Here is a 26077-nt window from a genome sequence, read left to right as displayed (position 1 = left end):
GGATTGACGCAGAGCTTTTACAATGGGACTCACCTATGCGTTCTGAGCATTGCTTGAGTTGTGTCAGTTTTACAACCAACTCCAGCAATGCGCCACTTTTGCGCCAACAGATGTGTCTGAATTTCTGATGCAAATGTTAATCCTTGCCCCTTGGAGCCCTGTATTGTAACTACAGCACATTCATGGTGTCGCAAGGATATTTGGCGCAGGCGCAAGGAAACTGACGCATCCAATCCATCAGTTTCTTGTAAATGAGGCCCTTTAGCTCTAGAAAGCAGCAATATGAATTCTGGCGCAAGTGTGAGCGACCTCAATTAGAAATGCCACTGAGTTTCTGAGGGTAAACATTGTGCCAGGGTTTATGGTGCATGAAGCCACTCACTAGTAAACCAGAGAGTGAACAGTCACACGTTTAGTACACCGAAGTCCAATCTGAGCAAACAGCAAAGTCACTCAACCTTTATTTCGATCAATTAAGATCATAAAAGACAATGTTACATTAAAAAGAGCAATTAACCTTCCGTAAAATGCTACAATCTATATACAATGTGCACTTACAAAAAAGATATCAATCATGTAAAAAAAAATCCATACATTAAAATCCATACATTAAAAATTGCGATTAATAAAACAGATTGATCTGAAGTTCGTAATTATGTTAAAAAGGACATATGAGCAAACAGCACCCAAAAACATTCTGCGGCCTCCCACTGTGAACCCCCCATTGCTTCGCTGATATGTATTGGCTTGTGTGGAGGCGGTTGCACAAGATCACAGCCTCACACCCTTCCATCTCATTCCTTGCAGTTGTGTCCATCGAGGACCCCTTCGACCAGGACGACTGGGAGGCCTGGTCCCGGTTCACGGCCGAGGTCGGCATCCAGGTGGTGGGGGATGACCTGACAGTGACCAACCCCAAGCGCATTGAGAGAGCCGTGGAAGAGAGCGCCTGTAACTGCCTCCTGCTCAAAGTCAACCAGATCGGCTCCGTCACCGAGGCCATCAAGGCGTGAGTATGCCAAGCGCCTTCCAGCTCACTCATGGCGCACCAGGAGGCGTTCGCACTCTTGTCATATGCCAAGTGCCTTCCAGCGCACTCATGGCGCACCAGGAGGCGTTCGCACTCTTGTCATATGCCAAGCGCCTTCCAGCGCACTCATGGCGCACCAGGAGGCGTTCACACTCTTGTCATATGCCAAGAGCCTTCCAGCGCACTCATGGCGCACCAGGAGGCGTTCGCACTCTTGTCATATGCCAAGCGCCTTCCAGCGCACTCATGGCGCACCAGGAGGCGTTCGCACTCTTGTCATATGCCAAGCGCCTTCCAGCTCACTCATGGCGCACCAGGAGGCGTTCGCACTCTTGTCATATGCCAAGCGCCTTCCAGCTCACTCATGGCGCACCAGGAGGCGTTCGCACTCTTGTCATATGCCAAGCGCCTTCCAGCGCACTCATGGCGCACCAGGAGGCGTTCGCACTCTTGTCATACTCCTCTCAGGTCTGGTGAGATGTCAGTGCTGGGAAGGATGGGTTTACGTCTCTATCAAAGGGTCACTTACAGGCCAAGTGTGGCTTTTAGGTCCACTTTCCTTCAGCCTTTCTTTGCCACTGGAGTCAGGAAAAGAGTTAACTCTGGCACTTACGGTGCACACGCCCAAGCAATGTATATAATAAAAGAGGCTGTAGAGAGTTCTGCATCACCCTGCATAGCAGCAGTTCTATAACAAGGTCCCTTTTTTCAAGCCTCACACTTGGAACTTACTTTTAAGTGAAAACTTTCACTTTTGTCCCATCCTCTCATATCTCAATTTTGGTGGTCTCTTAAACCTCAACATTTCTGAAGCCCCCTTGTGCAGGGAAATGGGGCAAGCGGATACCCTTTAACTACTTCCGATTATGAAAACCCAGTTGAAGAGCTGTGAAACTGTGTCAAAGAACCATAGGCCAACACTTATGAGCCAATACAGCAGGGGGGCGGTGAGTACATTTCCACGTAACCCTCATCTGATTCTAATGTTCTTGTTACAGCTGTAAACTCGCTCAGGAGAATGGATGGGGTGTGATGGTGAGTCACCGCTCTGGCGAAACTGAGGACACTTTCATCGCAGACCTCGTTGTCGGACTTTGCACTGGCCAGGTATGTGTGCATGTGATGCACGTTCATCTCTGAACAGTTGTGCAAATACAGATGCAGAGAGGGAGACCCTCACCGGTCCTGGCCTCCATGTGGGTGGGGGGGGTGTTGGGAGAGTTGGTGGAGGCCACAGTGGGTGTGTATGTGTGCATGTGATGCACGTTCATCTCTGAACAGTTGTGCAAATACAGATGCAGAGAGGGAGACCCTCACAGGTCCTGGCCTCCATGTGGGTGGGGGGGGTGTTGGGAGAGTTGGTGGAGGCCACAGTGGGTGTGTATGTGTGCATGTGATGCACGTTCATCTCTGAACAGTTGTGCAAATACAGATGCAGAGAGGGAGATCCTCACCGGTCCTGGCCTCCATGTGGGTGGGGGGTGTTGGGAGAGTTGGTGGAGGCCACAGTGTGTGTGTGTGTGCAGTAGTGTGTGTTTGTGTGTGTGTGCATGCATGCATGCGTGTGTGTACATGTATGTGTGAGTGCGTGTGTGTGTTTGTATGTGCATGAATGTTTGTGTGTGTGCACTCAGTGGTGTGTATGGCGTGCATGTGTATGTATGTTTGTGTATGTGCATGTGTATGTCTGTCTGTGTGTTTGCATGTGCTTGAGCCCCATGGGTGGCCACCTTGAACAGACAATTGCCATCCTGGCCGAGTACTCTCAGACTGGTGAGAGTTGCAGGGCAAATGAATCTTTGCATACTGGTCTCCAATAACTCTGGGGTGACTAATATAGTAAATCTCTTTGCAAGCATCCCAGAAGATTAGACTCTGCAAGGCCAGGAGACAATCTAAGTTGGAGCATTTCCTCCATGGCAGCAACCTCAATTTAAATAGCCCATGCCCTGACCATTCATGGTCGTTATGATCGCCATATCCTTTTGCGGGTCTCTTGACCAAGCCGCCACCTCCTTGCCTCTTCCTTTCACACAGTACCTGCGTGTACTCAACGGTGTATGTCCATTGTCATCCAAAATCATCTGGAGCCATCTATCGACATATGGCACTCTCGGGCATCTAACTTTCAGGCCCACAACTACCCCTGGAAGACCAGTCAAGGGTGGCACCTGTTACCCAACAGCTCACTTACTGTGCCAGTCCCCCTTGCCACTCCAACCCTTGCTACAAGAGTCTTTCAGATGCCCAGATCAATGGGGCAATAGTCCAATCTGTACTGGCGATCACCGATAGCCGTCAGCTGTGGATTTCAAGTGAAACACAAATCAGTAGCCGTCCCGGTGCATCGTGATCTATATTGTCCATTTCTGCAGAGTTGGAGGGCTCTCAGTGAGGCAAAGCATGATACTTATTTGTTTCCTCCTATGCATTAGATAGCCAACATAATGCAAACTCCAGACACATGGCTGGCTATTTGGAATCTTGTCATTGGAGTGCATCAGGAGCTGGGTGGTAATCATTTCCCCTTTCGTAAGTGCTCATCCATTTTGGTCCTGGGAACCATTTTATGATACAACATCCTCATGGCCCACTCAGAACAGAACTGGCCCTCATCAATTGCCTTTAGAATTGGACTTCAAGTGGAACAGGGGGTGAAGTAATAACACCTCTGTTGGACGATTGTTCTATGTTCAGGGCTTAATGTGAACTAGTGGTTGTCGGTGGGGCCCACCGGCACTCTTTTTTGAGGACCAGCACTTATTTTTCCCAATCAGATTTTGACCGCGAGCAAGAGAGGGAAAAACACACAAAGTGGAAAGACGGAGGAAGAAAAACATGGTAAAACCGGAGTAAAGGGAGAAGACAGAGATCAGCAAGAGTGAGATAAAGGGGCAGCAATTTCTGATGGTGGTTTAAAGAGGCTTGAGGAGAATTCAACAATATGCAGCCTCTATATCCGGCACACCCATTTTAAATAGCACCGCCGGAGCAGAGCTTTGAGCACCAGCTCTCATTGTTTTACAAATTAAGCACTGTCTTTGGTGGAGAATCTGCTCCACGATGCCATCTGCTCTAAATCCCTATAGCAGAGTTACATTCTGCCAGATGTTCTCCACCAGTGCTTTAAATGGGCTGGCACTCACATGTACTGAGTACCTGCACATCTTTAGTTGGAATGGAGTGTACTTGCACTTGCCAACCAGGGTTCAATGCTTTTAAAAGGAGACTTCCAGCACTTGTCAATTGCACAGAGGTACTCTTGGCCAGTGAGTACCTACCTTTCTGTAATTCCATTTCAACCAGTAGTCTTCACTTATTGACAATCCTTCAATGAACTTACTCCACAAATCAAACAGTTTTCTGTTCCTGAAAACACCTCTTCTTTCTGCACAGTAGCTTTAATTCTGACTTTTAGATCTTGCAAAAGAAAATTGGAACTGAATTGTTCAAAGTAGCAAAATAACCTTTTCTGTGTGCTACTAGCATCATCTTGCTTTTGAGGGCATCAGTGAATGGAATTTAGGAAACTGGCCTTTTTATGTGGTAGTGCTAATTGTAAGGCACACCATGCAAAAACTACAGATTACTCCTATTGCCTTACAGGGATTAAATTAATAATCCCAAGTGCTTTATTTGTGGTAGTGTGGTCGAGCACTTTAGGCTTATTAGAGGGTAGTGGTAAGTATTTATTGCACACACAGAGTCAATAAATGAGACACACACTCACAAAGGAAATCTGAGACCAATCTACAAAAATAACACAGATTTTTATATAATTTTTGACACCAAGATCGTCAGAATGAGGTAAGTACTATTAGAATTGTGGCTTTTTGTTGAAATAGAATATACAGATGAATAATGGTTTTGAGGTATGAGCCTCGAACGCAGTAATGTTATCTCCTGGGAGAAACATACACTGCATAGGTACACTTGCAAAGGTTTTTGAAGGATGCCTTTTAGGACTTAAGGCGCTTAGGGGCCAACGTCCGAAAAACCACCAGCAGTACAGGTTTTACCTGCCCTGGGGTGTCCGGGTGCAGAGGTGCTGGTCGCATTGGCAGCCTCGAGCACTACACTTTAAAGTCTATAGGAGGAGTACCTGCAAAAGAAAGGCTGCAAGTGGGGACAAGTCTGGCAGAACCCAAAGCGGGGCTCGGCTCCCGAGGATCTCTAGAGCACAGGGACACAGTTGTGAACCTGTGCTGGTGAGGCTCGGGTGCAAAGGTGTTTTGTCGGGCAGGCCGCTGTAGTTAGAGGCTCTCACTTGACTTTAGTGACCTGGAGAGGGAGAGAAAAGATGGCAGCAGGGCCACTCTTGATGAAGGCCTCATGGATCTTGAAGTCCCTGCAAATTGGTGATGGCATTGGAGCAACAAGCCTTGGTAGTTACAAGGGCTCCAGTACCCAGTGTATTGGTGCTGAGAGGCTCCTAGAGGGTTCAGCGTCACGAGACTTGGTGAAAGCGAAGGGGCTAACCTCCTGGACTCCTGATAACCTCTTCCTGGTGAGTTGCTTCCTCAATGGGCCTGATAGTCAGCAAAACAAAGTACCGGGTCAATGCAGTCAGTGCCTGTTGATGCAGGGAGATGCTGCTTGATTGTTGAAGGGGAACCGGCCTCCAAGGGTTTGCTGAGGCTGTTCAGCTTCTGTATGAGTCAGTCTTTGTGAATTGTCGCGATGCAAGCAGCCAGGCTTGGTTATGCGCCAATTTCGGAGCAGGACAGCTGTTCTCACGACCTTAACTCCTCTTTGTCCTTCCTTCGGTTCCTAGTAAACAAATCTGATTTCCTGATGTCGATGGGACCCTTAGGGTAGTGTAGGGTAGTAGTCAATGGGCTTCTTGCCCCTGGGGTGACTACACCTCCTATATTAACACTTCCTGTTTAGGGTGGCCATAATCCTGACCCAGATGTCCTAGTTTCACCAAATCCAAGAACGTGAAACCCCTTATTGACTGTCCACTTTGGGTGCCCCACCTTAGAGATGCGCCTAGCCTGAAAGTGTGACACGCCTTCTGGCTCATTTTCCTGCTTGCTCTGGTGCCAAATGGGCCTCAGGGCAGAGGGTGGCATTCTAGCGATCCTGCTGGATGAGGTGTGAACACCTTCCTCCAGCGCAGTCATTGTTTCTGGCCGCAGAGAACGCAAGCTCTCACTTACGGAGGATCAGAAACTCATCTGTGGTGGCAGGCTGAACGATGCTGGTCAGCCAAGCACTAGAGGAGTAGTAGCTTTTCAGGGCGCACCTCTAAGGTGCCCTCTGGGTGCATGTCCCAATACATCTAATACTGGCATCAGTATAGATGTATAGGTCACACCTCTAAGGTGCCCTTTGGGTGCATGTCCCAATACATCTAATACTGGCATCAGTATAGATGTATAGGTCACACCTCTAAGGTGCCCTTTGGGTGCATGTCCCAATACATCTAATACTGGCATCAGTATAGATGTATTTAGATGAGGTGTTTGATACCAAACACCATTTGTTTCAGTGCAGCCATCATGTTGCTGGGGATCTCGTGATGACCTGTGCCCAGTACATGCCCCTAAGAGTGGCTGTCTGATCACTTGCAATATCTAGTAATGAAACTAGACATCTCAGGAGCCTGTCTCCTAATGCAGGTGGGCCCTCACATATCATATGGGAGGCTTAGGGCTCTAAGGTCTGCTCTAGGGGTGATTTGCATATAGTATGTGCAGTGTACCTTGGCATGGCATTCAGTGAATGTGGCATGTCGTGTCTTCAGAATGGTTTGCACCTTTACACGCAGCCTGTAATGACAGTCTGCATGCTGAGTGGGTGTGGGTCCCTAAGAATGGCATAATACATGCTGCAGCCCATAGGGACCCTATTTAGTACCACTGACCTGGGTAACAGGGGTACCATGTACTGTAAACTTACAGGGGCGCTAAAGTCCTTGCCAATTGGGTTACAATTAACATGTGCCTTGTTTTTAAGGGAAAGAGCACTGGCACTGGAGGCCTGGGCTGCAGGGACCCAGTGCACTTTCAGTCAAAGAGCATCAGTACTAGGGAACACAATGGGGGTGAAAAAACACATGGCTTGCTCTTTCACTCTGTGTGCTGAACTGTGTGTTGCCAAAAACACCACCACCCATTACAGGTGCAATATGTCATTTTTGGAGATGGTCCAAATGGTGCTTCTATTTACCTGGTAAACAACACTCAGCTCTGCTGGTCTCCGAGTTGAAGGGAATATCCTTTTCAACCTTGCAAGATGGCCAGTACGAAGACAAACCTGAACAGGCAAAGTGCAGTAAAAACAACTGTCAACATTTGCCTTTGAGCCTGCAGTTAGAACTTAAGACCATAATTGGATCTCAAGCACAAATCACCTCTAGTTCTGTTAATCCTCCTCTCAAACCGCAGCAGCCACAGCAACTAAGGCATCAGGACACGAAGCAGCAAACAATAATATGAAGCCAAAAGTAAAGCAGACACAATTACCACTCATATTCGATGTTTATTTATTAATCAGTCGGTACAATTACCGATGTGTTGAATTCATTTTGCACATTAATAAAAATAGGTATTAAGATGTCCAAAATAAATATTTCAGACTCTAAAAGAAAAAAAGAAAATAGTTATCACCTCAAACTGGAGTAATACCCTCTTGAGAATGTTTATGATTTACCATAAGATCTACATTACCAGGCAAGAAATAGAGTCTGAATGAAACAGACCAGTCACTATAAGTGCAAATTGAGACCAGTGATGCTTAAATAAGCAGTGATATCAAAGTAGTAATTTCAGCTTGGCCAATTTAAAACTAGTGAAGTCTAAGAAATGTAACCACATTTGGACAGACTTTACGGAAGGACCACAAAAACAATAAACCGGCACTGAAAAGCCAATAGGTCGCACTAGCCATGTCATAGAGCCTTTTTTTGTAACTTTCAGCCATGCTGTACAACATGGCTAAAAAACATTGGCAAAGGCAATAGCTCTCTCGGGGTCGAGATCTATTGGTGTTTTTTTAGGTTTTAGCCATGCAGTACAGCAGCCATGCTGAGGTACAACATGGATAAAAAGCATTGACAAAGGCAATTGCTCTCGCTGAGGTGACACCTATTGGCTTTTTCAACTTTTAGCCACTGCCGTGCCACCACGAGTCTGGCAAATCTACTAGGGCCCTTGGAGTGCATTCCAGCACTGGATCGCTTTCTGCCTACTTCCAGGTACTACCAGTAGGTGGCAAAATCAGAAGCTTGCTAGAATCCAAACCGCGATATATTACGAGCCCTGGCATAATCATTAAGACTATTGTGAGAGCTCTGGTATATTGAGAATACTGCCATAGATTTTCACCTCACTGCATGGCACCAAAAATTATGTGGATTTTGTTTTCCAAGACTAGCTGATTTATGAAGCATCCCACCACTCACACAAGTAGATATTTTACAAAATTCCACACACTTGAGGAAGTTCTGACTGTTGCACTGGCATTTGTGTTTTTTGGGTCTCAATGATCAAGTTTCTGTTTTCTCTGGCAGATTAAGACTGGCGCCCCATGCAGGTCTGAACGACTAGCAAAATATAACCAGCTCATGAGGTAAAGACAATTTTCTGCAATTTAGTATGTTAACTACATATGTTGTACATGATGTGTACAGTACCTGTGTGATGTTCACCTTAACAATGCATTGGCTCTGTGCAGTCCAGCAATACAACACCTGTGTGTAGCCAACCCTACCAATGAAACTCCTGTGTGCAGTCTCCTCGACAAATACAACACCTGGGTGCAGTCCACCCTATGAATGAAACACCTGTCTGCAGTCCACTCCACCAATGCAAGGCCTGTGTGTAGTTCACCCTACCAAGGAAACACCTTTGTGGAGTCCACGTTGAGAATGAAACACCTGTGTCGAGTCCACAATGTGAATGAAACACCTGAGTGGAGTCCACGTTGTGAACGAAACACCTGTGTGGAGTCCACGTTGTGAATGAAACACCTGTGTCGAGTCCACGTTGTGAATAAAACACATGTGTGGAGTCCACGTTGTGAATGAAACACCTGTGTCGAGTCCACGTTGTGAATGAAACACCTGTGTCTCGTCCACTCTACCAGAACAAGACCTTCTTGCAGCCAACCTTACCTGGGAAGAATCTCTGTAAAGCTCACTTTACCAAAGAAACACCAGTTTGCTGCCCAAACTGCTGTAGCACCCACTGCTGCTGAAGCCTGTGGGTGCACTTCGCTCCACGAATGCATGTGTGCAGTCCATGGCACCAGTACAACACCGGGGTGCAGTCCACCCTGATATTGAAACACCTATGTGTAGTCCATTCCACCAATGTGACATGGGAAACACCCTTTACCACACAGTCTAAACCAAGTAGTGGCTTTACAACACAGGCACTACATCAAACGTGTCATTACCACATGTTCCTTTAGTGCTCAAGTCGTTACAATGAATTGCTTTAGGGAATGAGGTGTTGGATTGGTGTTGGATTTAAAGTCCAACACCTTCCCTACTGATGCACCAACTGAAGTTGGATTAATAAATTATACTATTCCAACATCCAGCGCCCCGCCTAAGGCAAGTTGTTGCAACAACTTGCATGGCAAAGGAATGCGTGGTAACGACGCAGTTGTGGTAATGACTGCGTTGTTAAGCTATGCGTGGTTTAGGCATGCGTGTTTCCATCATACAACTATGTTACACAGGTGTGTAGGCAGCCCTGTTAATGAAACACCTGGGTGAAGTTACCTCCTCCAATGAGCGCATGTGTGCAGTACACACCTATGGGCAGGTCAACCCTATCAGCGCAACACCTATATGCAGTCCGCTCCACCAAATAAACACGTGTGTGCAGTCCACCTTAGTCCACGCCCAACCTCGTATTGAAACTCCTATGTGTATTCCATTCTCCAAGGCAACACTTGGGCAGTCCACACCACCAGTGAAACAACCGTGTGCAGTCCACTCCACCAATTAAACCCTGGTGTATGGTCCACTCCACCGACGAAACCCATCTGTGCATTCAACCCCCGCCCATTCACAAAAAACACTTGTGTGCAGCAGTGTAATTACAGTGATGGTGTTTGTATGGTGGACTTTCAGTGTAATTCTGCTGTTGGGATACCAGCAGTGTAATTGGAATGGTGTTGAACCGGTTCTGTAAGTGCAGGGCTGGTATTGGCAGTGGGGTCCCTACACTTTTATAACAGCAGTGTATGTGGCTACCTGGTATACAAGCAGTGGATTTGCAGTGCTGGTGTAGAGACCGTGTCTTCCCAGTGCAGGTCTATGGTAGTGGAATCATCAAACAGGTGCAACGGCTTTGTAACTGCAGTGCTGATATACTTCCAGTGCACTGGCAGTGCCATTGTACTGGCACAGTAATTCTAGTGCTTACACTACTGGTAACATAGTTCTGTTGTGATACTGATAGTTGTATATTGCATTTCCAGAATTAGAATGACTTACAGGTCTTTTATGATGCCCAGGTGTGTGCTGCAGCTAGTGAGCAACATGGTCCTAGGTGAACTGAGAGTGCAAAGCCATCAGGCTCCAGGGGTGTACACAAGGTTCAAGAAAAGGGCGCTGTGACTCTAGTTTGACAGGCAGATTGTGGGCAGGGTTGTGAAGAGAGAGAGGCCAAGAGTGGGAACTAGTGTTGAGAGACACTCTTGCTGGCAGAGTTCATATAAAGACTGAATGCAGGACCTGAAATTGGGTTGTGCGGTGCCATGCAGGAGTAAAGCAAGAGGAGCAGGTGGTGTAGGTATTGTGTTGAGAGCCATATATTACTAGTGTGTTATATGCGGAGAAAACTAGCATTGACAAACCCTACTGGCTTTGTCAATGTTTTGTTAACTATGTTGTACAGCAGTACAGCTGCTGTGCAGTATGACTGAAAGTAACAAAAAAACGGCTGGCCAGAATGGAGTGTGGGGCAGGAGGCACATAAGGGAGATGGCCTGCAAACACGTGCACTCTTGTGGAGTGCTTCAACGAAAAGAAAAAAGTAGCCCTGAAAGCACGAGCAGTGGAAGGGCACTAGTACTTGGGCAAGGGTCCAGAGGAGGGCCAAACACAATAGAAGGAAGTGAAGCTGGCACATGCTGACCACAGAGAAGCAAGCAAATGAGAGGCCAACCAATGGTAAGCAATGGGTGGGCTCTAAACTTACTGTAAGCTAACAAAGTGTCTTGCAAGTGACAGTGCATGCGCTGACTCAGGTGAGACCTAAACAGCATAGCTTGAAGGGAAAGAGTGGAACTTGGCTACAAGTGTTGGAGACCAAAAAATGTGGTTGTTGTAGGGTGGCCTGACATTGTGTCAAAGGCCCAAATTTCGAGTTTGAAGAAATACAGGTGCTTTGTATCGCAGTCAATATAGAACGGTACCCAGGGGTACATTATTTATTGAGTGCAATAAATAGTACCTATTAGGAATTTCTAGTGAACAACATGTGAATTTTGATACTTGCTGCACCAAAATCAGCATGGCATTGTAATACCATACACTTTTCCCCTGTTAAACCCAGGTTTGACCTGCAGAAATTTAACAAAGGGTGACATATTTATGGCATCTGGTGATTACCAGATGCTGTGAATACCACCCAACTCATAATTCCGACCCCTGCACAAGCAGGTGTTCATGCATGGGCCAGAAAATACTGACAAATGTGTAATCAGGGCCTAGGAATGTTGTTTAAAGCAATATGCAACCTGGCAGGAGGCCTCTGGTGCTGTGAAAGGCATTTTTGTTGAAGACAGAATAGGAGGGTTATTGAGTGGTGCTAAGCATGGGGCATACATGTGTGAAGCATGGCAAAGAATAGTGTAGGTGAGCTTGTGGAAGGCGGGGTGCTTGCAGGAAGTGTGTGTTTTTCATAGAAGTCTGTAGAGATGATGAGTTGAGCTGTACATAGTTAGTAGGCCAGGGTATCAGATATGTTGCTGTTGGTGCTTTAGGTGTCAGTGTTTAAGTTAAGAGTCTTTCTTGTGTGAAGGTTGTATCTATATATAGTGTGCCAAGGAGGCATTAGAGTAGGAAGGACAGGAGATAGGCTGTGATGAGTTTCCTGGAGGCGTGTGACCGTGTGTGGTATGGCTATGTCTAGAGACGGCCTTTCATAGTGTGGTGGCTGGCTCAGAGAATAAGAACCCTCCTAGGAGTTTACGAGAAGCAGAGGGACAGCGAGCAGGTCTGCTGATGCTGATTGGAGCCTACAGTTGTGACAGTATTGGCCCAGTTTGGCTTGGAGGAACCCTACACCACTTCCAAGTTCAATGCCGTGTGACGGTGATAGGGCCAGGAGTAGGGATAGCACTGCTGCTTTGCTGTAGATCCTGAAGTAGGGAAGCCGGGAGCCCGAAGCAAAGGTTGTAGGTGTAATCAGAGTGTGAAGGGACCGGTGTGCTTATTATCACGATCCTTTGTGGAAATGCAGAGAGAGGAAAGACTTCCCTCCGACTTTAGGTGTCTTCCACCTAGAGCTGAATCTCCCAAAGAGAGTGGTGTATGGAAATGAGTTGTTGTGAATAGGATAAGTAAAAGGTTTGCGATCTTTCAGATCTGTCAGACAAGGGGGAGGTTATCCAATCTGCAGTATTTGTTGCTGATTCCCATGTAGTGCATCGAAATCACAAAAGGTGATGGGAGGAATGCTTACAATAAGTCTAACCACTGCCAATCGCTTGGGTGGCCACTGTTCTTTTGCCACCTGCAACTTGCTAATAGGAAGTCACGCCCTTGTCACGCCTCCTTTTTTTTTACAGAGTTTTATTTAGCGCGAACAAGACCCAAAGATATCAGGTATCAGAGCGCTTTACATGAGCACCAGTTTCAATACAGATGGACACATTCATTTTTTGGTAGGCACAGGGAGATTAAGTGATTTGCCCAGAATCACAGGATGTTGAGCGTCATTGCCGAGAACCAAACCTAGTCACTTAAGTTGTTAGCAAATGTAGTGTTTGTGTGAAGATCTGTAATTAAGGAGACGATGGTAGTGGGTAGAATTACCATGGGAGCATTAGGCATTTCCAGTCTTGCGTGACAGACCCTTATTGAATTTTGGCGCGTTTGTAGGTGATAGCTGTCCGTCCAGCCCTTTAGTTGAGTACTTTCTTTATCAAAGTCTTGTAACCTGGAGGCTATGTAGGGTTTGGGAAGATTCATTTCCAGTCACATTTCCATCAGTATCAAGAGATCCAGGCCCATGGTGATTTAAATCTGATCCTATGAGTTATGAAGAAGACATCATAGCACAGAAGTGGTTGTGGATTCACATGAAAAGGATGCTCTCAAGATCTCATTAAGATTGTTTAGCTCAGCCCATCTGTTGGACAGACTTTTACAGAGGAGTCACATTCAGACTGTGATACTGTGAATCTCAGGGCTTGTGTGTGCTGTAAGAGGGTCATCGGGTCTCATTAGCATGTCAGAGGTGATAGCAGCTTCAGGGCGTCTTTCAGGGTGTCTTTTCATCGTATGGGATTCCGCTGCCTTGGAGCGATAGCCAATAGGTCAATCACTCCTGCGAGGCTAAGAGGTCCTTATGGAAGTGTCCAATGGTTACAACTGGAGTATTTGGAAGTGTAGTGTCTTGGTTTCTGTGTGTTGATTTCAGGGGATCTCTTAGTCCCAGGGGCTGTGCGATCCAGCGTACTGAGATTCAATATTTTGGTAGTTAGGCGATCAACCTCCATAGATGCAGTTTTGATTTTATTAGATGACCTGCTCAGAGCATTCGATAAGGTGATGCATTTGTGATCTGTGAGTTAGGAGCATTTGCAGTGTTTCTCTATATTCCACAAAGCAAAATGGAGATAGCACTTTCTACAATCTTTCCTGTGGATAGGCCCGCTGGCCCGATATTTTACGATGTGAGGAGTGGTGTTCAAGTGTCAAAGGAGATGTGCGCGTACCTGGCCTGATGCTGAACATAGGCGCAGAAATACTTTGGGAAATTGTAGAGTGGATTACAGCATTAACAGCATGGTAGGAGGAAGTGGGACAATTGAGAGCATTTTCAGGGTTGTGAGATGGAGAGGAGTAGTGAAGTGAAGAGTAAGGGGCATTTGCAGAAGGCTGATTAGGGAGGCCGGAGGAAAGATTATTGGCTGCAGTAAATGATGATTGAATTATTCTGGTAGAGGACTGGTTACTGTTAAGGAGTTGACCATTAAAGGAAGTTGGAAAAGGATACTTCATCCATGGAAATATCTCAACTGGTACTGGAAGGTGTGTTAAGAGAGGGAAGGAAAACGTTGTAGGCAGGGTTGAAAAAGATAAATCGGAACCGAGAGGGATAAATCGAAAAAGCGGGTCAAGAAAAGACTCTCCTTTTACAGAACAAGAAGTAGAAGAAAGAGGCATGAGAGGTTCAGCCAGGACAGATGTCTCTAGGGGGCATATGTATCAAAAAACGTTTTTGCGATTCTCAAATAGCGATTTTTTGAGAATCGCTATTTGAGAATTGCAAAACGGTATGTATTTAAAAATTCGCACATATTTTGCGAACTCTTAATATTCTTTAATTGCGAATAGCAAATTGCGAAATCGCAATTGAGGAATACCTTCCCATTCATTCCTATGGGCCAATCGCAAATTGAGAATAATTTCAAAGGTGCAAGGGTGTCATGATGACACCCTGATGCACCTCTGAAATGAACATGTGTGCGCATATGGCGCACATACATGCCCTAAGGGCATGTATGTGCGCCACATGGCACTTTGCAAAAATGCCAAAAATTGCATTTTTCAAAGAATTCGCAAATTACCACCAACTTGAAGTTAGTGGTAATTTGCGATTTCTTAAAGAGAATTCGCACAACTTGGGTGCGAGTTACATAGCATTTAAGGAATCGCAATTTGCGATTCCTTAAATGCTTACGCAAAATTAAGGAATCGCTAATGCGATGCGAAAATGTAATATACATCGCGTTTTGCGATTTTGTATTCGCAAACGCTGTTTTTTTGTGATTCACAGCGTTTGCGAATACAAAATCGTTTGATACATATGCCCCTAGGTCCTTTATGAATTATAGACAAGTCCAGGAATGACAATCAGACTTTTCTAGGTTGTCATCTGAGCCTTGAAGCATGACTGTCAGAGTGATGACGATAGAGATGAAAGATGGTCTTTGATAAGTGAAGAAGATATTTATCCTTGAGCATCTTTTAGGAGAGAAACGCAAGATTTCTGCCTTTTAGCTCCCATACCTCAAACAATTATATTGGTCTACAATTGGAGATTCAGAATATTCTCGCATAAGACTGTGTTTGTAATGTTTAGCTGTATTTTTGGATAGGTCTGAAAGGTAGAGGATCTTATAGGACTTCGGTCCTGATTTACGTGGACTATTTGGTAAATTGAGAGAGATGTGATGACTAAAAGGAAGGGAATAGCAAGTAACACACAGATTACAAGGGTTTTTAAAAAGAAAGAATTCAGCAGCAAAGTATTTTGGCTAGTCCAACTATGATGCATAAAAAGAATCATTTTAGGACCTACAACTGCCCACTTATGTATATCGTAGGCGGGTTGTCAGTAGCATGAAGTTCTGACTAACTGGCTTGTACAAGGTCAAGTCAAGCAAGTACACAAGGCTAAATCCCTATTTCTATTTCTAGATGTCTTTTGTTTGGGTAACACGATTTGGCTGCAGTTGTGTTAAACAGAAAGAAGCAGTTACACAGCAAGGGCAGTTACATATTTAACGCAAATAGCATACCCAAAATGTGAAGCGTCATGATTTTTTTTTTCAACAAATTTTATTGATTTTCATACAAAGCATATAGGGCCGTTACGCCACGTCCCTGACAATCAGCCAATTTACAATCAAGCTACTTGGGATATAAGTAGGACATCACATAACTTAGATGTAGGAGAGTAGGGTCTGCTATCCTATGGTCACCCCAAATTTTTGCTTTTTGCTTCACTGGTTTTTGACATATTGAGGCTGTGGGCCTGCCAATCAGACCCCCAGCCTGCTGTTCTCTCTACTAAATTTACACTATGCACCATAGGTGCATAACCAATTGGAAGTGGATCACCCTGTGAGCCCCTGTACCAGTGTACACTAGGTACCCAGGGCATTGGTGTATCTAAGGCCTGCCAGGGGCTGAAGCATGTATTATGCCACCCCAGGCTTGGCCTAACAAATTTGACACAACTGGCTGATCACTCAGCTGGGGTAAGTTGGTGTAACCACCTCTTACTTAGGTGTAGTATACCTATACCTAACCTTAAATGGGACACATGTTAACCTATAAGTCACTCCTATGGCAGGCCTTGACAATCCTGAAGGCAGAGTGCTTGGTTCCATGTGAGATGGTGCTCTGGCATGAGCTGAGCCTGTCTGCAGTGGTCGGAACCACTTCCTTCTACTGTTTCCAGATATCGTCATACCATATACTATTAAGTGCATTATGAACCTCGCGGTTAAATTCTAACTTTGGTTTGGCTTTATCAAAACATGTCGAGTAAGGTGTCATACGAATTGGAATACTAACCCCTCGCCAATTCTGGCGACGGGGTTAGCATTCCACCCTTCTAGGGGGACACGACATGTACAGTACCTGAAACCCGGGTAAAATCAGACATAGCCTCAGCTCCACAAAATGGATGCTGCCACCACAGACACAAGTCTGCCCTCCTGCTGCTGGGAGTCCTTCCAGCTTGGGAGGTGTGGACAAAGGGTTTCCTGCCAGGGGAGGTGCGTGCACCACCCCAGACAGGATTTTGTGTATTGGTCAGGTAGGGCTTGAATAGAATGAGACATGCCTGAGGCTCACAAGGAGCCTCGGTGCATATGCCAGTTCAAACCGGTCCTGGGGCACACCAGCCCTGGACCTGGGGCGAGCTGGACAAAGGATTGGGGGTGTAACCACCCCCCTTCCTGGTCCCACCCATAGGGAGGGACCTAGCAGGTAGTCCGGCCCCTAGAATCCGAATAAAGGTAGGAGCTGTGTCCTAAGACTTTAGACATCCTGTAATCAACTTGAAACTAAGAAGAAGACGGGAACTTCGACATTCTGCTGCACAGAAGACTGAAGAAAATCTCCCCTGTGGTCAGGGAGTGACCACCTTGCTAACGCAAGCACCATCCAGCGAATCAACGTCTGCTTTGCCGCCGCCTCCCACCGGAGCCCGAGCCCAGAGACTGACAAGACCTGGACCTCCAGACCTCTCACCGCCCGATCCACAGTCCCTGAAAAGAGGAGACCCGTGGAGGCAACGAGACACGTGGAGCCAGCCATCTTGATATGACCACGACAAGCTGCAAGTGCAACAACCGAGGCTCTCTCCAAGTTGTGCTTTGGGATCTGAGAAGCCCAACCCTCGAGCAGCATCTGCACCAAAGGTGAGCCCTCCAGCATCTCGACGATCTGCGTGGGGCCCTTCTGCATTTTGCCACTCGACGCGCCTAACCGGTTGCTGGCCTGTTGGCTAGTGGCCATCTTGGCGACGAACCTCAAGAAATACACCGCTGGTCTGGTTGCTCCAGACTGGCCCTTGCTCCCCTCCAAAGGAGCAGTTCTTCTGACCTTGCTGGTCAGAGCCATCAGCTTATTTCGTTTTCCACAACAATTGCTTTTGCCAAGGCTTGTTTGCTTCGATCAAGTCGCCGACACCGCCGACAGCGAGAGCCTGCGTGGGACAGCTCGTGAACCGACTCCTGGACGTCGTTGACCTTCAGGGACCACGTGGCTGCAGAGACAAGCTACACCTTTCTTCCTGTTTGCACCCGACATCGCCTGGTACCCACCTGGTGCCACGCTGGTCACTGGCTAGTGACTGTGAACACTGTCCCCTCTGCTTACAGGTCTTCAACAACTCCGATCCACCCTTGGATCCACCGCATCTCTCCCGGACCGACCGCCTGCAGCATCTTTGTCTTCAGGCTCCACGGAACAGATAGAAGAAACCCGACGCACTTCGAGGCCTATGCACCCGCTTCCTGTAGGTGAGGTAAAGCTGGCACTCCTGTGCCCAAGTGTAGTATTACATCTCTGGTGCCTGTGTTTCAAATCTTGAGTTCCTAGTCCATCCGGAAGATCCTCTTTGCAGTAACTTTGTACTTTTTACGCACCCATTGAAAACCTATGGGAGCTCGCGTGTGACTATTTGCTCTGCACACGCAACCCGTGGACCTCCTGGTCACTAACTAAAGTTAGCTCCTTGTAGGCCCAGCGATTCTAGAGGCCCTAGTCCTTTTCCCTTTTCTGTTCGTGGTACTTATACCACTATTTTAGTATATGGTTTGAGCGGCCACCAGGGCCTATCCATATAAAGTGCAACTTCTGTGTATTCTACTGTATTCTTGTTTGACGATTTGTGCTCCTGTGCTCATAAAGAGTCTAGGGGTTACTTTGAGAAATAAATACATATATATTTTCAATATATATCTGTGTGGTGTCCTTTCATTGGTATAAGAGGGGGTTACATTTGGTAAAACAGCCTGCTTAACACGCTTCACAAGTTTAGCCTCAAAGACTGCTTAGCCTACGCTACCACTAGGGCAGCTGGTCCGAAAAGGTTGACTTACAACCACACCATAAGGGTTGCTTGGCATGGTACAAGGTGGTCACTTTAACTAGTGAACATCATATACCAGGCCAACTTCTCACATTAGAGATAACAGTTCAGTCGAAATGTAGGATTAGCACGATAAACACTCACAGTACTGCATATGTATTTGTGGTCAGCTCCTGCTGCAAACACCCGTCCCCTAACGTGAAGCGCCATGAAGTATCAAAAACTAGCATAAGGAGGCGGGCGTGGCTAGCTGCCAGGCAAGATGGCCGCAGCCTGAAGGAGCTCCGAGGGTGAGGCCTACTCCCCTTTCATCCGGACACTCATCCGTTACATAAACTGTCCCCAAGCAACATGGGCTGTGAGCCTGAAAGTAGCGACACCGCCTGAGGCGTCTTGGAGGCTCCTCCGTGCTCCAGAACTCAGTCAGCGCCGACCTGACATTTGCGGCCTGGGCCGCCGGCTGCGACTGGGGCCTCGATTTGGCTGGGGGCCCGGGAGAGGTGCGGAGGGCGTCCGGCCTGCCCGCCGGGGGCGCTGGAGATCGGGCGGCTCGGCGAGGTGGCCTGATCCGAACACTGCACTGGCGGTCGCGGCGCTGCAGCGGGCCGGGCACAGCACTGTGATGAAATAACCTGGGATCTCCCCGCGGCAGCGACGCGGGCCTGACGTAGGGCACTGTGAGACCGCACCACAGGCGTCAGGAGGCAGCCCTGACGGGGGGCTGGCGCTGGCATAATCCGAGGGAGAAATACTTGCCCTACCTTGGGGTCATGGTCCGCGAAGAGAGTGGATGAGACACGATCCGCGGTCCCGCCAGCTGAAGAGGTCCTTCGCCCCAAGCGCTGACGCCCTCAGGTGGCCCACGTTGGTCACGCGGCACGATCGGAGGGTTTGAGAGGATACGAGCGGGAGTTTGGGGCCCCAACTGACCTGGAGGTGAGCCTGCAGCCGGACTACTGGTGAGGGAGGTGTGATACCGATTGAGGGCTGCAACGTCGCTGCGATTTGATCTGTCTGGTGTGCGAGGGTGTCTGCCCGGGGCCCCCTGCTCCCCCAAACTGCCGGTGAGGCGCAGAAAAAACTCGGAACGGCATCCACCTGCCCAGAAATGAGTGGGAAAGGGACTCGTACGCACCAGCAGGGTAAACTGGACAAATTTGCTTATAATAAAGACGCCTCCACAATGTCGGAGAAAAATGGGCGAGCATAAGCTAGCAAATTTACTATGTAGCGAACATAGACCAGGAAAGCAAATAGTACAGGTTCTGTTTTCATGTACTACAGTTAAGATGCACTCCTACTATTAAGCTATTGATTTATTTGTACCTAAAACCCCAACATAATTGGAATCCAACACAAATACTTAAAACTCTAGTGCATAATCTAAACTTTTTAGGTGAGTCCAAACTGATAAGACCAAATGTCAGAAACAGAGTCCGTTACCACGCGAGAGGATCACTCTTATGACAACACAAAGCTGTGTATTCCAAAGGAGAATAGTGTGGAGTATTGAACTTCAATCCTTTTTCTGTGTTTCTGCTGCCAAGCAACCAGGGACATTGGTGAAAGCAACATATTGGTCCTTTTTTTGTTTTTTGTCACTCCAGCCCTATCAATGTAGAACGCATACTGGGTTTGGTGCCGTATTATGTGCAAGGGGTTGTCGGTGGGTCTGCCTAACCTGTCCTTTTGAGGTTTACAAATATATATATGCATCTAACAGGCGTGCCTGAGAGGTTCTCACTAAAGTATACTCACAGGTCTCGAAAAATGGCAGAGCTGCAGTCTGATATGTCCAAGTGTCTCCTCGACATTAAACAAATGTTTTGCATGTTGACGCCCCTAAGATGAGAGCACTTCCCAAAGCTTCCTGTTAGCCTCTACAGATCACATGCCCTGTACAGCTCTGAAAACAGTTGCATTTAGAGTTCAGTTTTAGGCCTCCTCACAAGGTGTGACATTGTATCTCCTTTCAGGGACATCTCACCCCACCCACCAAATGTGTGATTCTCACTCGCAATGAGTGAGACCTGAGGCACCTGCATTCTGGTTGTGTAATTGTGTAGCCAATGTAATGACAGTGTCATACAATTCTGGTGTACATGCAGTGTAATTTCTAAAGTTGTATCGAAAGTGTGACTGCGATGCTGGTGTAGAATAAATGTGATTTTACTACGATATGTGTTTTTACTGTTTGGTGAACTGATCTAAAATCATCTTATTTGTATTCTCCTCCTTTCAGAATCGAGGAAGAGCTTGGCGACGAGGCGCGCTTCGCTGGTCACAACTTCCGCAATCCCAGCGCCCTTTAATTCAACTGTTGTGGAGGCCCCGAAGGGCCCAGAGCGCACCTGCTGTATCAGCAACCACTTCGCCAACTGCTTGCAGGCTCCACTCTCCTCCCAGGAAACCTTCCTTGCACCTCCATCCTGGTCCTGTTCCTCCTCTTCTCTCCCTCATCCCCCAATTTACTATCACCATGCTCTCCCTTGCTAGCCATTGCATACTTTAGTCATTGCAATTTTTCTCTGTTGCTTGTCTTTCACTCCATTTCTTTTTCTCTCCTCATCAGTATATTAACTCCGCCCCCTTGCCTGTCTCTTTTACTCTTTCTTTCACTAGCAGACCCATCTCTCTCCTGTGTCTGAAAGCCTTTCTGAGCCAGGTTTTGGTTCCCTCAACACCCAACTCTCTGTACCACCCTCCAGTACATCTCTTTCTCTGTTCTCTCCAGGCCTTTCTCTCTGGCTTCCATCTTTTATCCATCTCCCAAAAGACAACAATGGCCATTTATATCCGCTTCTGATGGGACAGAATAATTTTTAACAAAAAGGGAGGACATTTCCAGATAAAATGTTTCTTGTTAACCAATCCACAGTAGCCCCAGGAGCCATGTTCCCTCCTATAAATCACCCCTGCTGGACCTCCTGCAGCAAGTGGCCTGGTGTGCCACCATGGCTAAGCTTCCCGTTTCCACACCTCGCGGACTCCTTTGGAGTGACAACCCTTCCCGGAGATTCGCTAGTGAGTGGGACTGGTAATCAAAGGGGAACCAAAGAAAGACAATGGGTAAGCATGGAAGGTGGGGTGCTCACCCACAACCAAACCGGCCTAATCTGACAGCCCACCACATGAAGGAACCAGCATCACATTCAGAAAACAGTAAAGTTCCATTTTCAGCTGTGGTTTCCAAACAAGCATATGAATACTACTTTTGACCTGATCTGGACCTGCTTTGAAGCACCACTGAGTTTGTGTTATTACTGGTATATGAAATAATATTCCCCTGTTTTCATATTTTGAAAATCAAAATGCCAGCAGAATTACCCAAAATATGGAGACACCGATATATTAAGTGGCACTTAATATTGAATTATATTCCTAATATTGTATAAATATATTTTGGCCATATGAAATAGCCGGCTATTTATTTTGAAATAGTTTGCTGATAGTATCACACGCGTCACATGCTCTCCCTCCGAAAACGAGACACCCCAGCGATGCCCCTGTTCCACCAATCCCTGCTATCACATGCGCTTTTAGCCTGTTGAACACAATAAAAATGCAATGTGAAAACTAAGACTGTAAATGAATAAAAATCGTTGATCTCATCATCACCCTAGCGTCTGTCTCCATTGCCCTGTCCGTCTTATTGGAATACAGTTGTGGCAAACCCTTCAGTGGATTAACTAGTGGGGTGGACATCAAGCACACAAAAGGTGATGGCAGGAATGCGTGCAATGTGTCTAACCACAGGTGACCACTCGGGGTAGCATTCCAACCCATCCTTCTTTTGACCACCATGAATCCTCAGATTACACCCAGCCATATGCAAATCACTCTTGGTCCTGCTCCAATAGGAAGAGTCCACCCCGACCTGCCAAGCCAGGTCCTTTCTGAACCAAAACACAATCAACCCAAGAGCAGGTTTGGCAAAAATGGGCCTCTTCAGTCTGCTGGATCTTGGTTCATGTGGCACAGTGAGCAAGGGACCTATTTCTAGCCATACTCTTGGTTCCTTGGGGCATTACATCAAATACACAAAAGGTGACGGGAGGAAGGCTTGCAATTTGTCTAACCGCTGGCAATCGCTTAGCATAGCATTCCAAACCATTGTTATTTTGCCCAGCATGCCATCGCGAATTAGACCCAGTCATATGCAAATCTGTCTTGGTCCTGCTGCAATAGGAATAATCCTGTCCGAACTGTCAAACAAGGTCCTCCTTGAACCAGAACATAAGCAGCCCAGGACCGGTTTCGGCGTGGCTGGAGCTTTTCAGTCGAGTGCAGCTTGCGTGTTTGATATCAAGGGGGGAAATCAAACAGGCAGTCAGTCACATCCTTGGTGTACAGGTTTAAAAAAGGGCCCGGTTCTCTGACTTTGGATAGCAAATTACTGCGGTTTCGGCCATTGACCCACTGCCTAAATTATAGAAATGGGGTGGTTTTGCTTCCTGTAGGTGGTTGTTTCTTAGATCTATCTGGGACAGCAAATGTCAAAGTGAATGCAATAAGTGCTACAAAGATTGTTTAAGGTTATGTGCTTTGCATTTAGAAATCTAATGATGATAGTGCTCCAGGAACCAAGTCATAAATTAAACCTGCCCCAGCCCCTTCTTTGCAGTTTCCCAAATGGAACCTTCTCATATAGATAGATTTTTTGGCCCTCACATTGCTTTTTTTTTACCAGGAATATAGCAATAATATTTTATGTTTCACATGATCTGACTCCACATTGACCCAAGACCAAACCATGGGACTTCAAACAGCATTGTTCATTTGACCCAATTTAGGGGTTGGAGTCAAGATGCAATCGTCAAACCAGAGGACGAAGATGACACTAGATGAGAACAGATGAACACATGCTTTGAACTGCGGAAACTCCCGCAGCACCTGTCCTCACCGAACTGTTCACGTGGGAAGACAAGTTGCATCTGTTTCCAGATGTTCTCAGTGCATAGAATTGCCAACTCGCTCCATGTCATGTGGGCTCCAACAACCTAATGCCATCTGAGAGTAGAACCCTTTGGTTGCTGCCATTAACCAAATGAACCAGCTCACCTTCCAAATAAGCAAGATGCAACCCTATAAGAAAGGATGCAACAAAGCTGAGGCAAGCTGCAACTTTTTCATTCATTGACAGGTGAGAAGTGCTTTACCGATATTCCATCGGTAACACAAAAAAATGCACCTTTACCTTCAGTTGGTCTATGGAGAGCCATATTTACTCCTCTTGGTGCTGCAGACCAATAGCAGTCCACCAAACTAAGCATGAATAGCAATCTATGAAAGATACCAGTGCTGGAGAACTGGAGTTACAGGTAAGTAACTTATTCCCGTACAACTGTGCTATACGACAGCATCGCCCATGCTTCTCGTAACCATGCATTTCCAGCCGACACGAGGTTAGCACAAAGTGTGCTTGAAGCCAAGGAAAGGATCTGCATACTGACGCTTCCAGTGGTGCTACATCTGTCTCTCTTCTCGTTGTGATTATAGACCGCTGTGCCTTTGCTTTAATCGGACAAAGAACAGCTTCACGTTTGCTTCTACACTTTGCAGACTACACCTTACATGGCTTCGAGGGGTGGCCAAGGACAGTGCGGTTTCAGTGGGGCTCGGAACCGCTGCGTCAGCTCATAGTGTACTTGAGTATGTAGAAGTATTTGTATAGCACAAGAGTCTTCACCCTCTTCTGTAAGGAAACCTATTTTGGTCAATAGAAATCATCTTGAGCTACTAATATAGTAACTATTACGGTAGTTACCACATCTGGCATGGTCATCAGAACAGTTTTTTAAGTTCGCACACTTCAGCTCTTGCAGCCCCTCACTCGAGGTACCTGCTCTTCCCTCTCAGACAAGACCTTACTCACAGTGTGGCTCACAGCACCAGGGTTCACCTGAGCAAGGCCTTTGCTGCATGGTGATTGGTTATGTTGCATGCTTCCTGAAAGTGGGCTTGGACCTTTGGAATTGATCAGGCTGGCTGCTGCTTCTGGGGTCTCCAATTTAGTAAGGCTGACTCCTGCATAATGCAGGTTCCGCACGGCTATCAGATCCACTGAATTATGTATTGGGCTGGCCTCCATGTCCAAGAGCTGCCTACTGACAGCTGGCGAGCTGCTGGTAGCTCCAGAGGTACCCGCTGGAGACCCATGGCTGGACAATGCTGAACAATTGGCGAGGTCCACAAGTCAAGCAAGTACACAAGGCTAAATCCCTATTTCTATTTCTAGATGTCATTTGTTTGGGTAACACGATTTGGCTGCAGTTGTGTTAAACAGAAAGAAGCAGTTACACAGCAAGGGCAGTTACATATTTAACGCAGATAGCATACCCAAAATGTGAAGCGCCATGATTTTTTTTTTTCCAACAAATTTTATTGATTTTCATACAAAGCGTGTAGGGCCGTTATGCCACGTCCCTGACAATTAGCCAATTTACAATCAAGCTACTTGGGATATAAGTAGGACATCACATATCTTAGAGATTACAGTTCAGTCGAAATTTGGATTAGCACGATAAACACTCTCAGTACTGCATATGTATTTGTGGTCAGCTCCCGCTGCAAACACCCATCCCCTAACGTGAAGCGCCATGATGTAGCAAAAACAAGCATAAGCTAGCAAATTTACTATGTAGTGAACATAGACCAGGAAAGCAAATAGTACAGGTTCTGTTTTCATGTACTACGGTTAAGATGCACTCCTACTATTAAGCTATTGATTTGTTTGTACCTAAAACCCCAACATAATTGGAATCCCACACAAATACTTAAAACTCTAGTGCATAGTCTAAACTTTTTAGGTGAGTCTAAACTGATAAGACCAAATGTCAAAAACAGAGTTCGTTACCACGCGAGAGGATCACTCTTATGACATCACAAAGCTGTGTATTCCAAAGGAGAGTAGTGTGGAGTATTGAACTTCAATCCTTTTTCTGTGTTTCTGCTGCCAAGCAACCAGGGACATTGGTGAAAGCAACATATTGGTCCTTTTTTTGTCACAGGTGTGACCCTGGGTCTTTTACTCAGAGGCAGGTGAAAGCTGAATAGGTGCTTTCAACCGAGTCATAGACATCTGTATGGGTGTATCCAGATGAGCTGTGAGCAGCTGCACCAGAGTGTCTCGGCAAGCTGATGACATCTGCACCTGTTGTAGTGGAGGGCAGCTGTACCTGTTCATTCAGCTCTGCCTAAGATGATGTGTCCGGCTTCGTCTCTCTGGGTCTGTCTCTTAATGCCTCCCTGTCAAGGTTCAAACTATGTCTATATCTCTCAAATGTTGTATGTCTCCTTCTCTGCGCATTTTGTCTGCCTGGCTGTTAATCTACAACTGTCTCTCTATGCATGTTGCTGTCTCTTTCTATGTGTGCCTCTCTGCATGCAGGTCTCACTGCTTGTATGTCTTTGCGCGTCTCTCCCTATCTTCCTCTTTTTAGATAGCTGCCTTTTTTCTCTGGATCTGCCTGTCTGCTTTCCTCTACCATTTTTTTTTTGCCTAGGAGGTTCGTCTATCTGTATC

General features: G+C 46.6%; 1 protein-coding gene across 1 annotated transcript in view; it reads left to right on the top strand.

Moving 5' to 3' along the window:
- Nucleotides 1-22169, top strand: part of ENO2 (enolase 2) — a 71057-nt gene extending 48888 nt beyond the window's left edge. Inside the window, exons 9-12 of the mRNA XM_085619842.1 lie at nt 808-1009; nt 2029-2137; nt 8547-8605; nt 20795-22169. Coding sequence (XP_085475968.1) covers nt 808-1009; nt 2029-2137; nt 8547-8605; nt 20795-20864 — 440 coding nt within the window. The 3' untranslated portion in view covers nt 20865-22169. The remainder of the gene's footprint in view (nt 1-807; nt 1010-2028; nt 2138-8546; nt 8606-20794) is intronic.
- The last annotated feature ends 3908 nt before the right edge of the window (nt 22170-26077 follow it).

This window comes from Triturus cristatus, chromosome 7, assembly GCF_964204655.1.
Source record: "Triturus cristatus chromosome 7, aTriCri1.1, whole genome shotgun sequence".
Lineage (NCBI taxonomy): Eukaryota > Metazoa > Chordata > Amphibia > Caudata > Salamandridae > Triturus > Triturus cristatus.
This window is presented reverse-complemented; position numbering and strand designations above follow the sequence as displayed.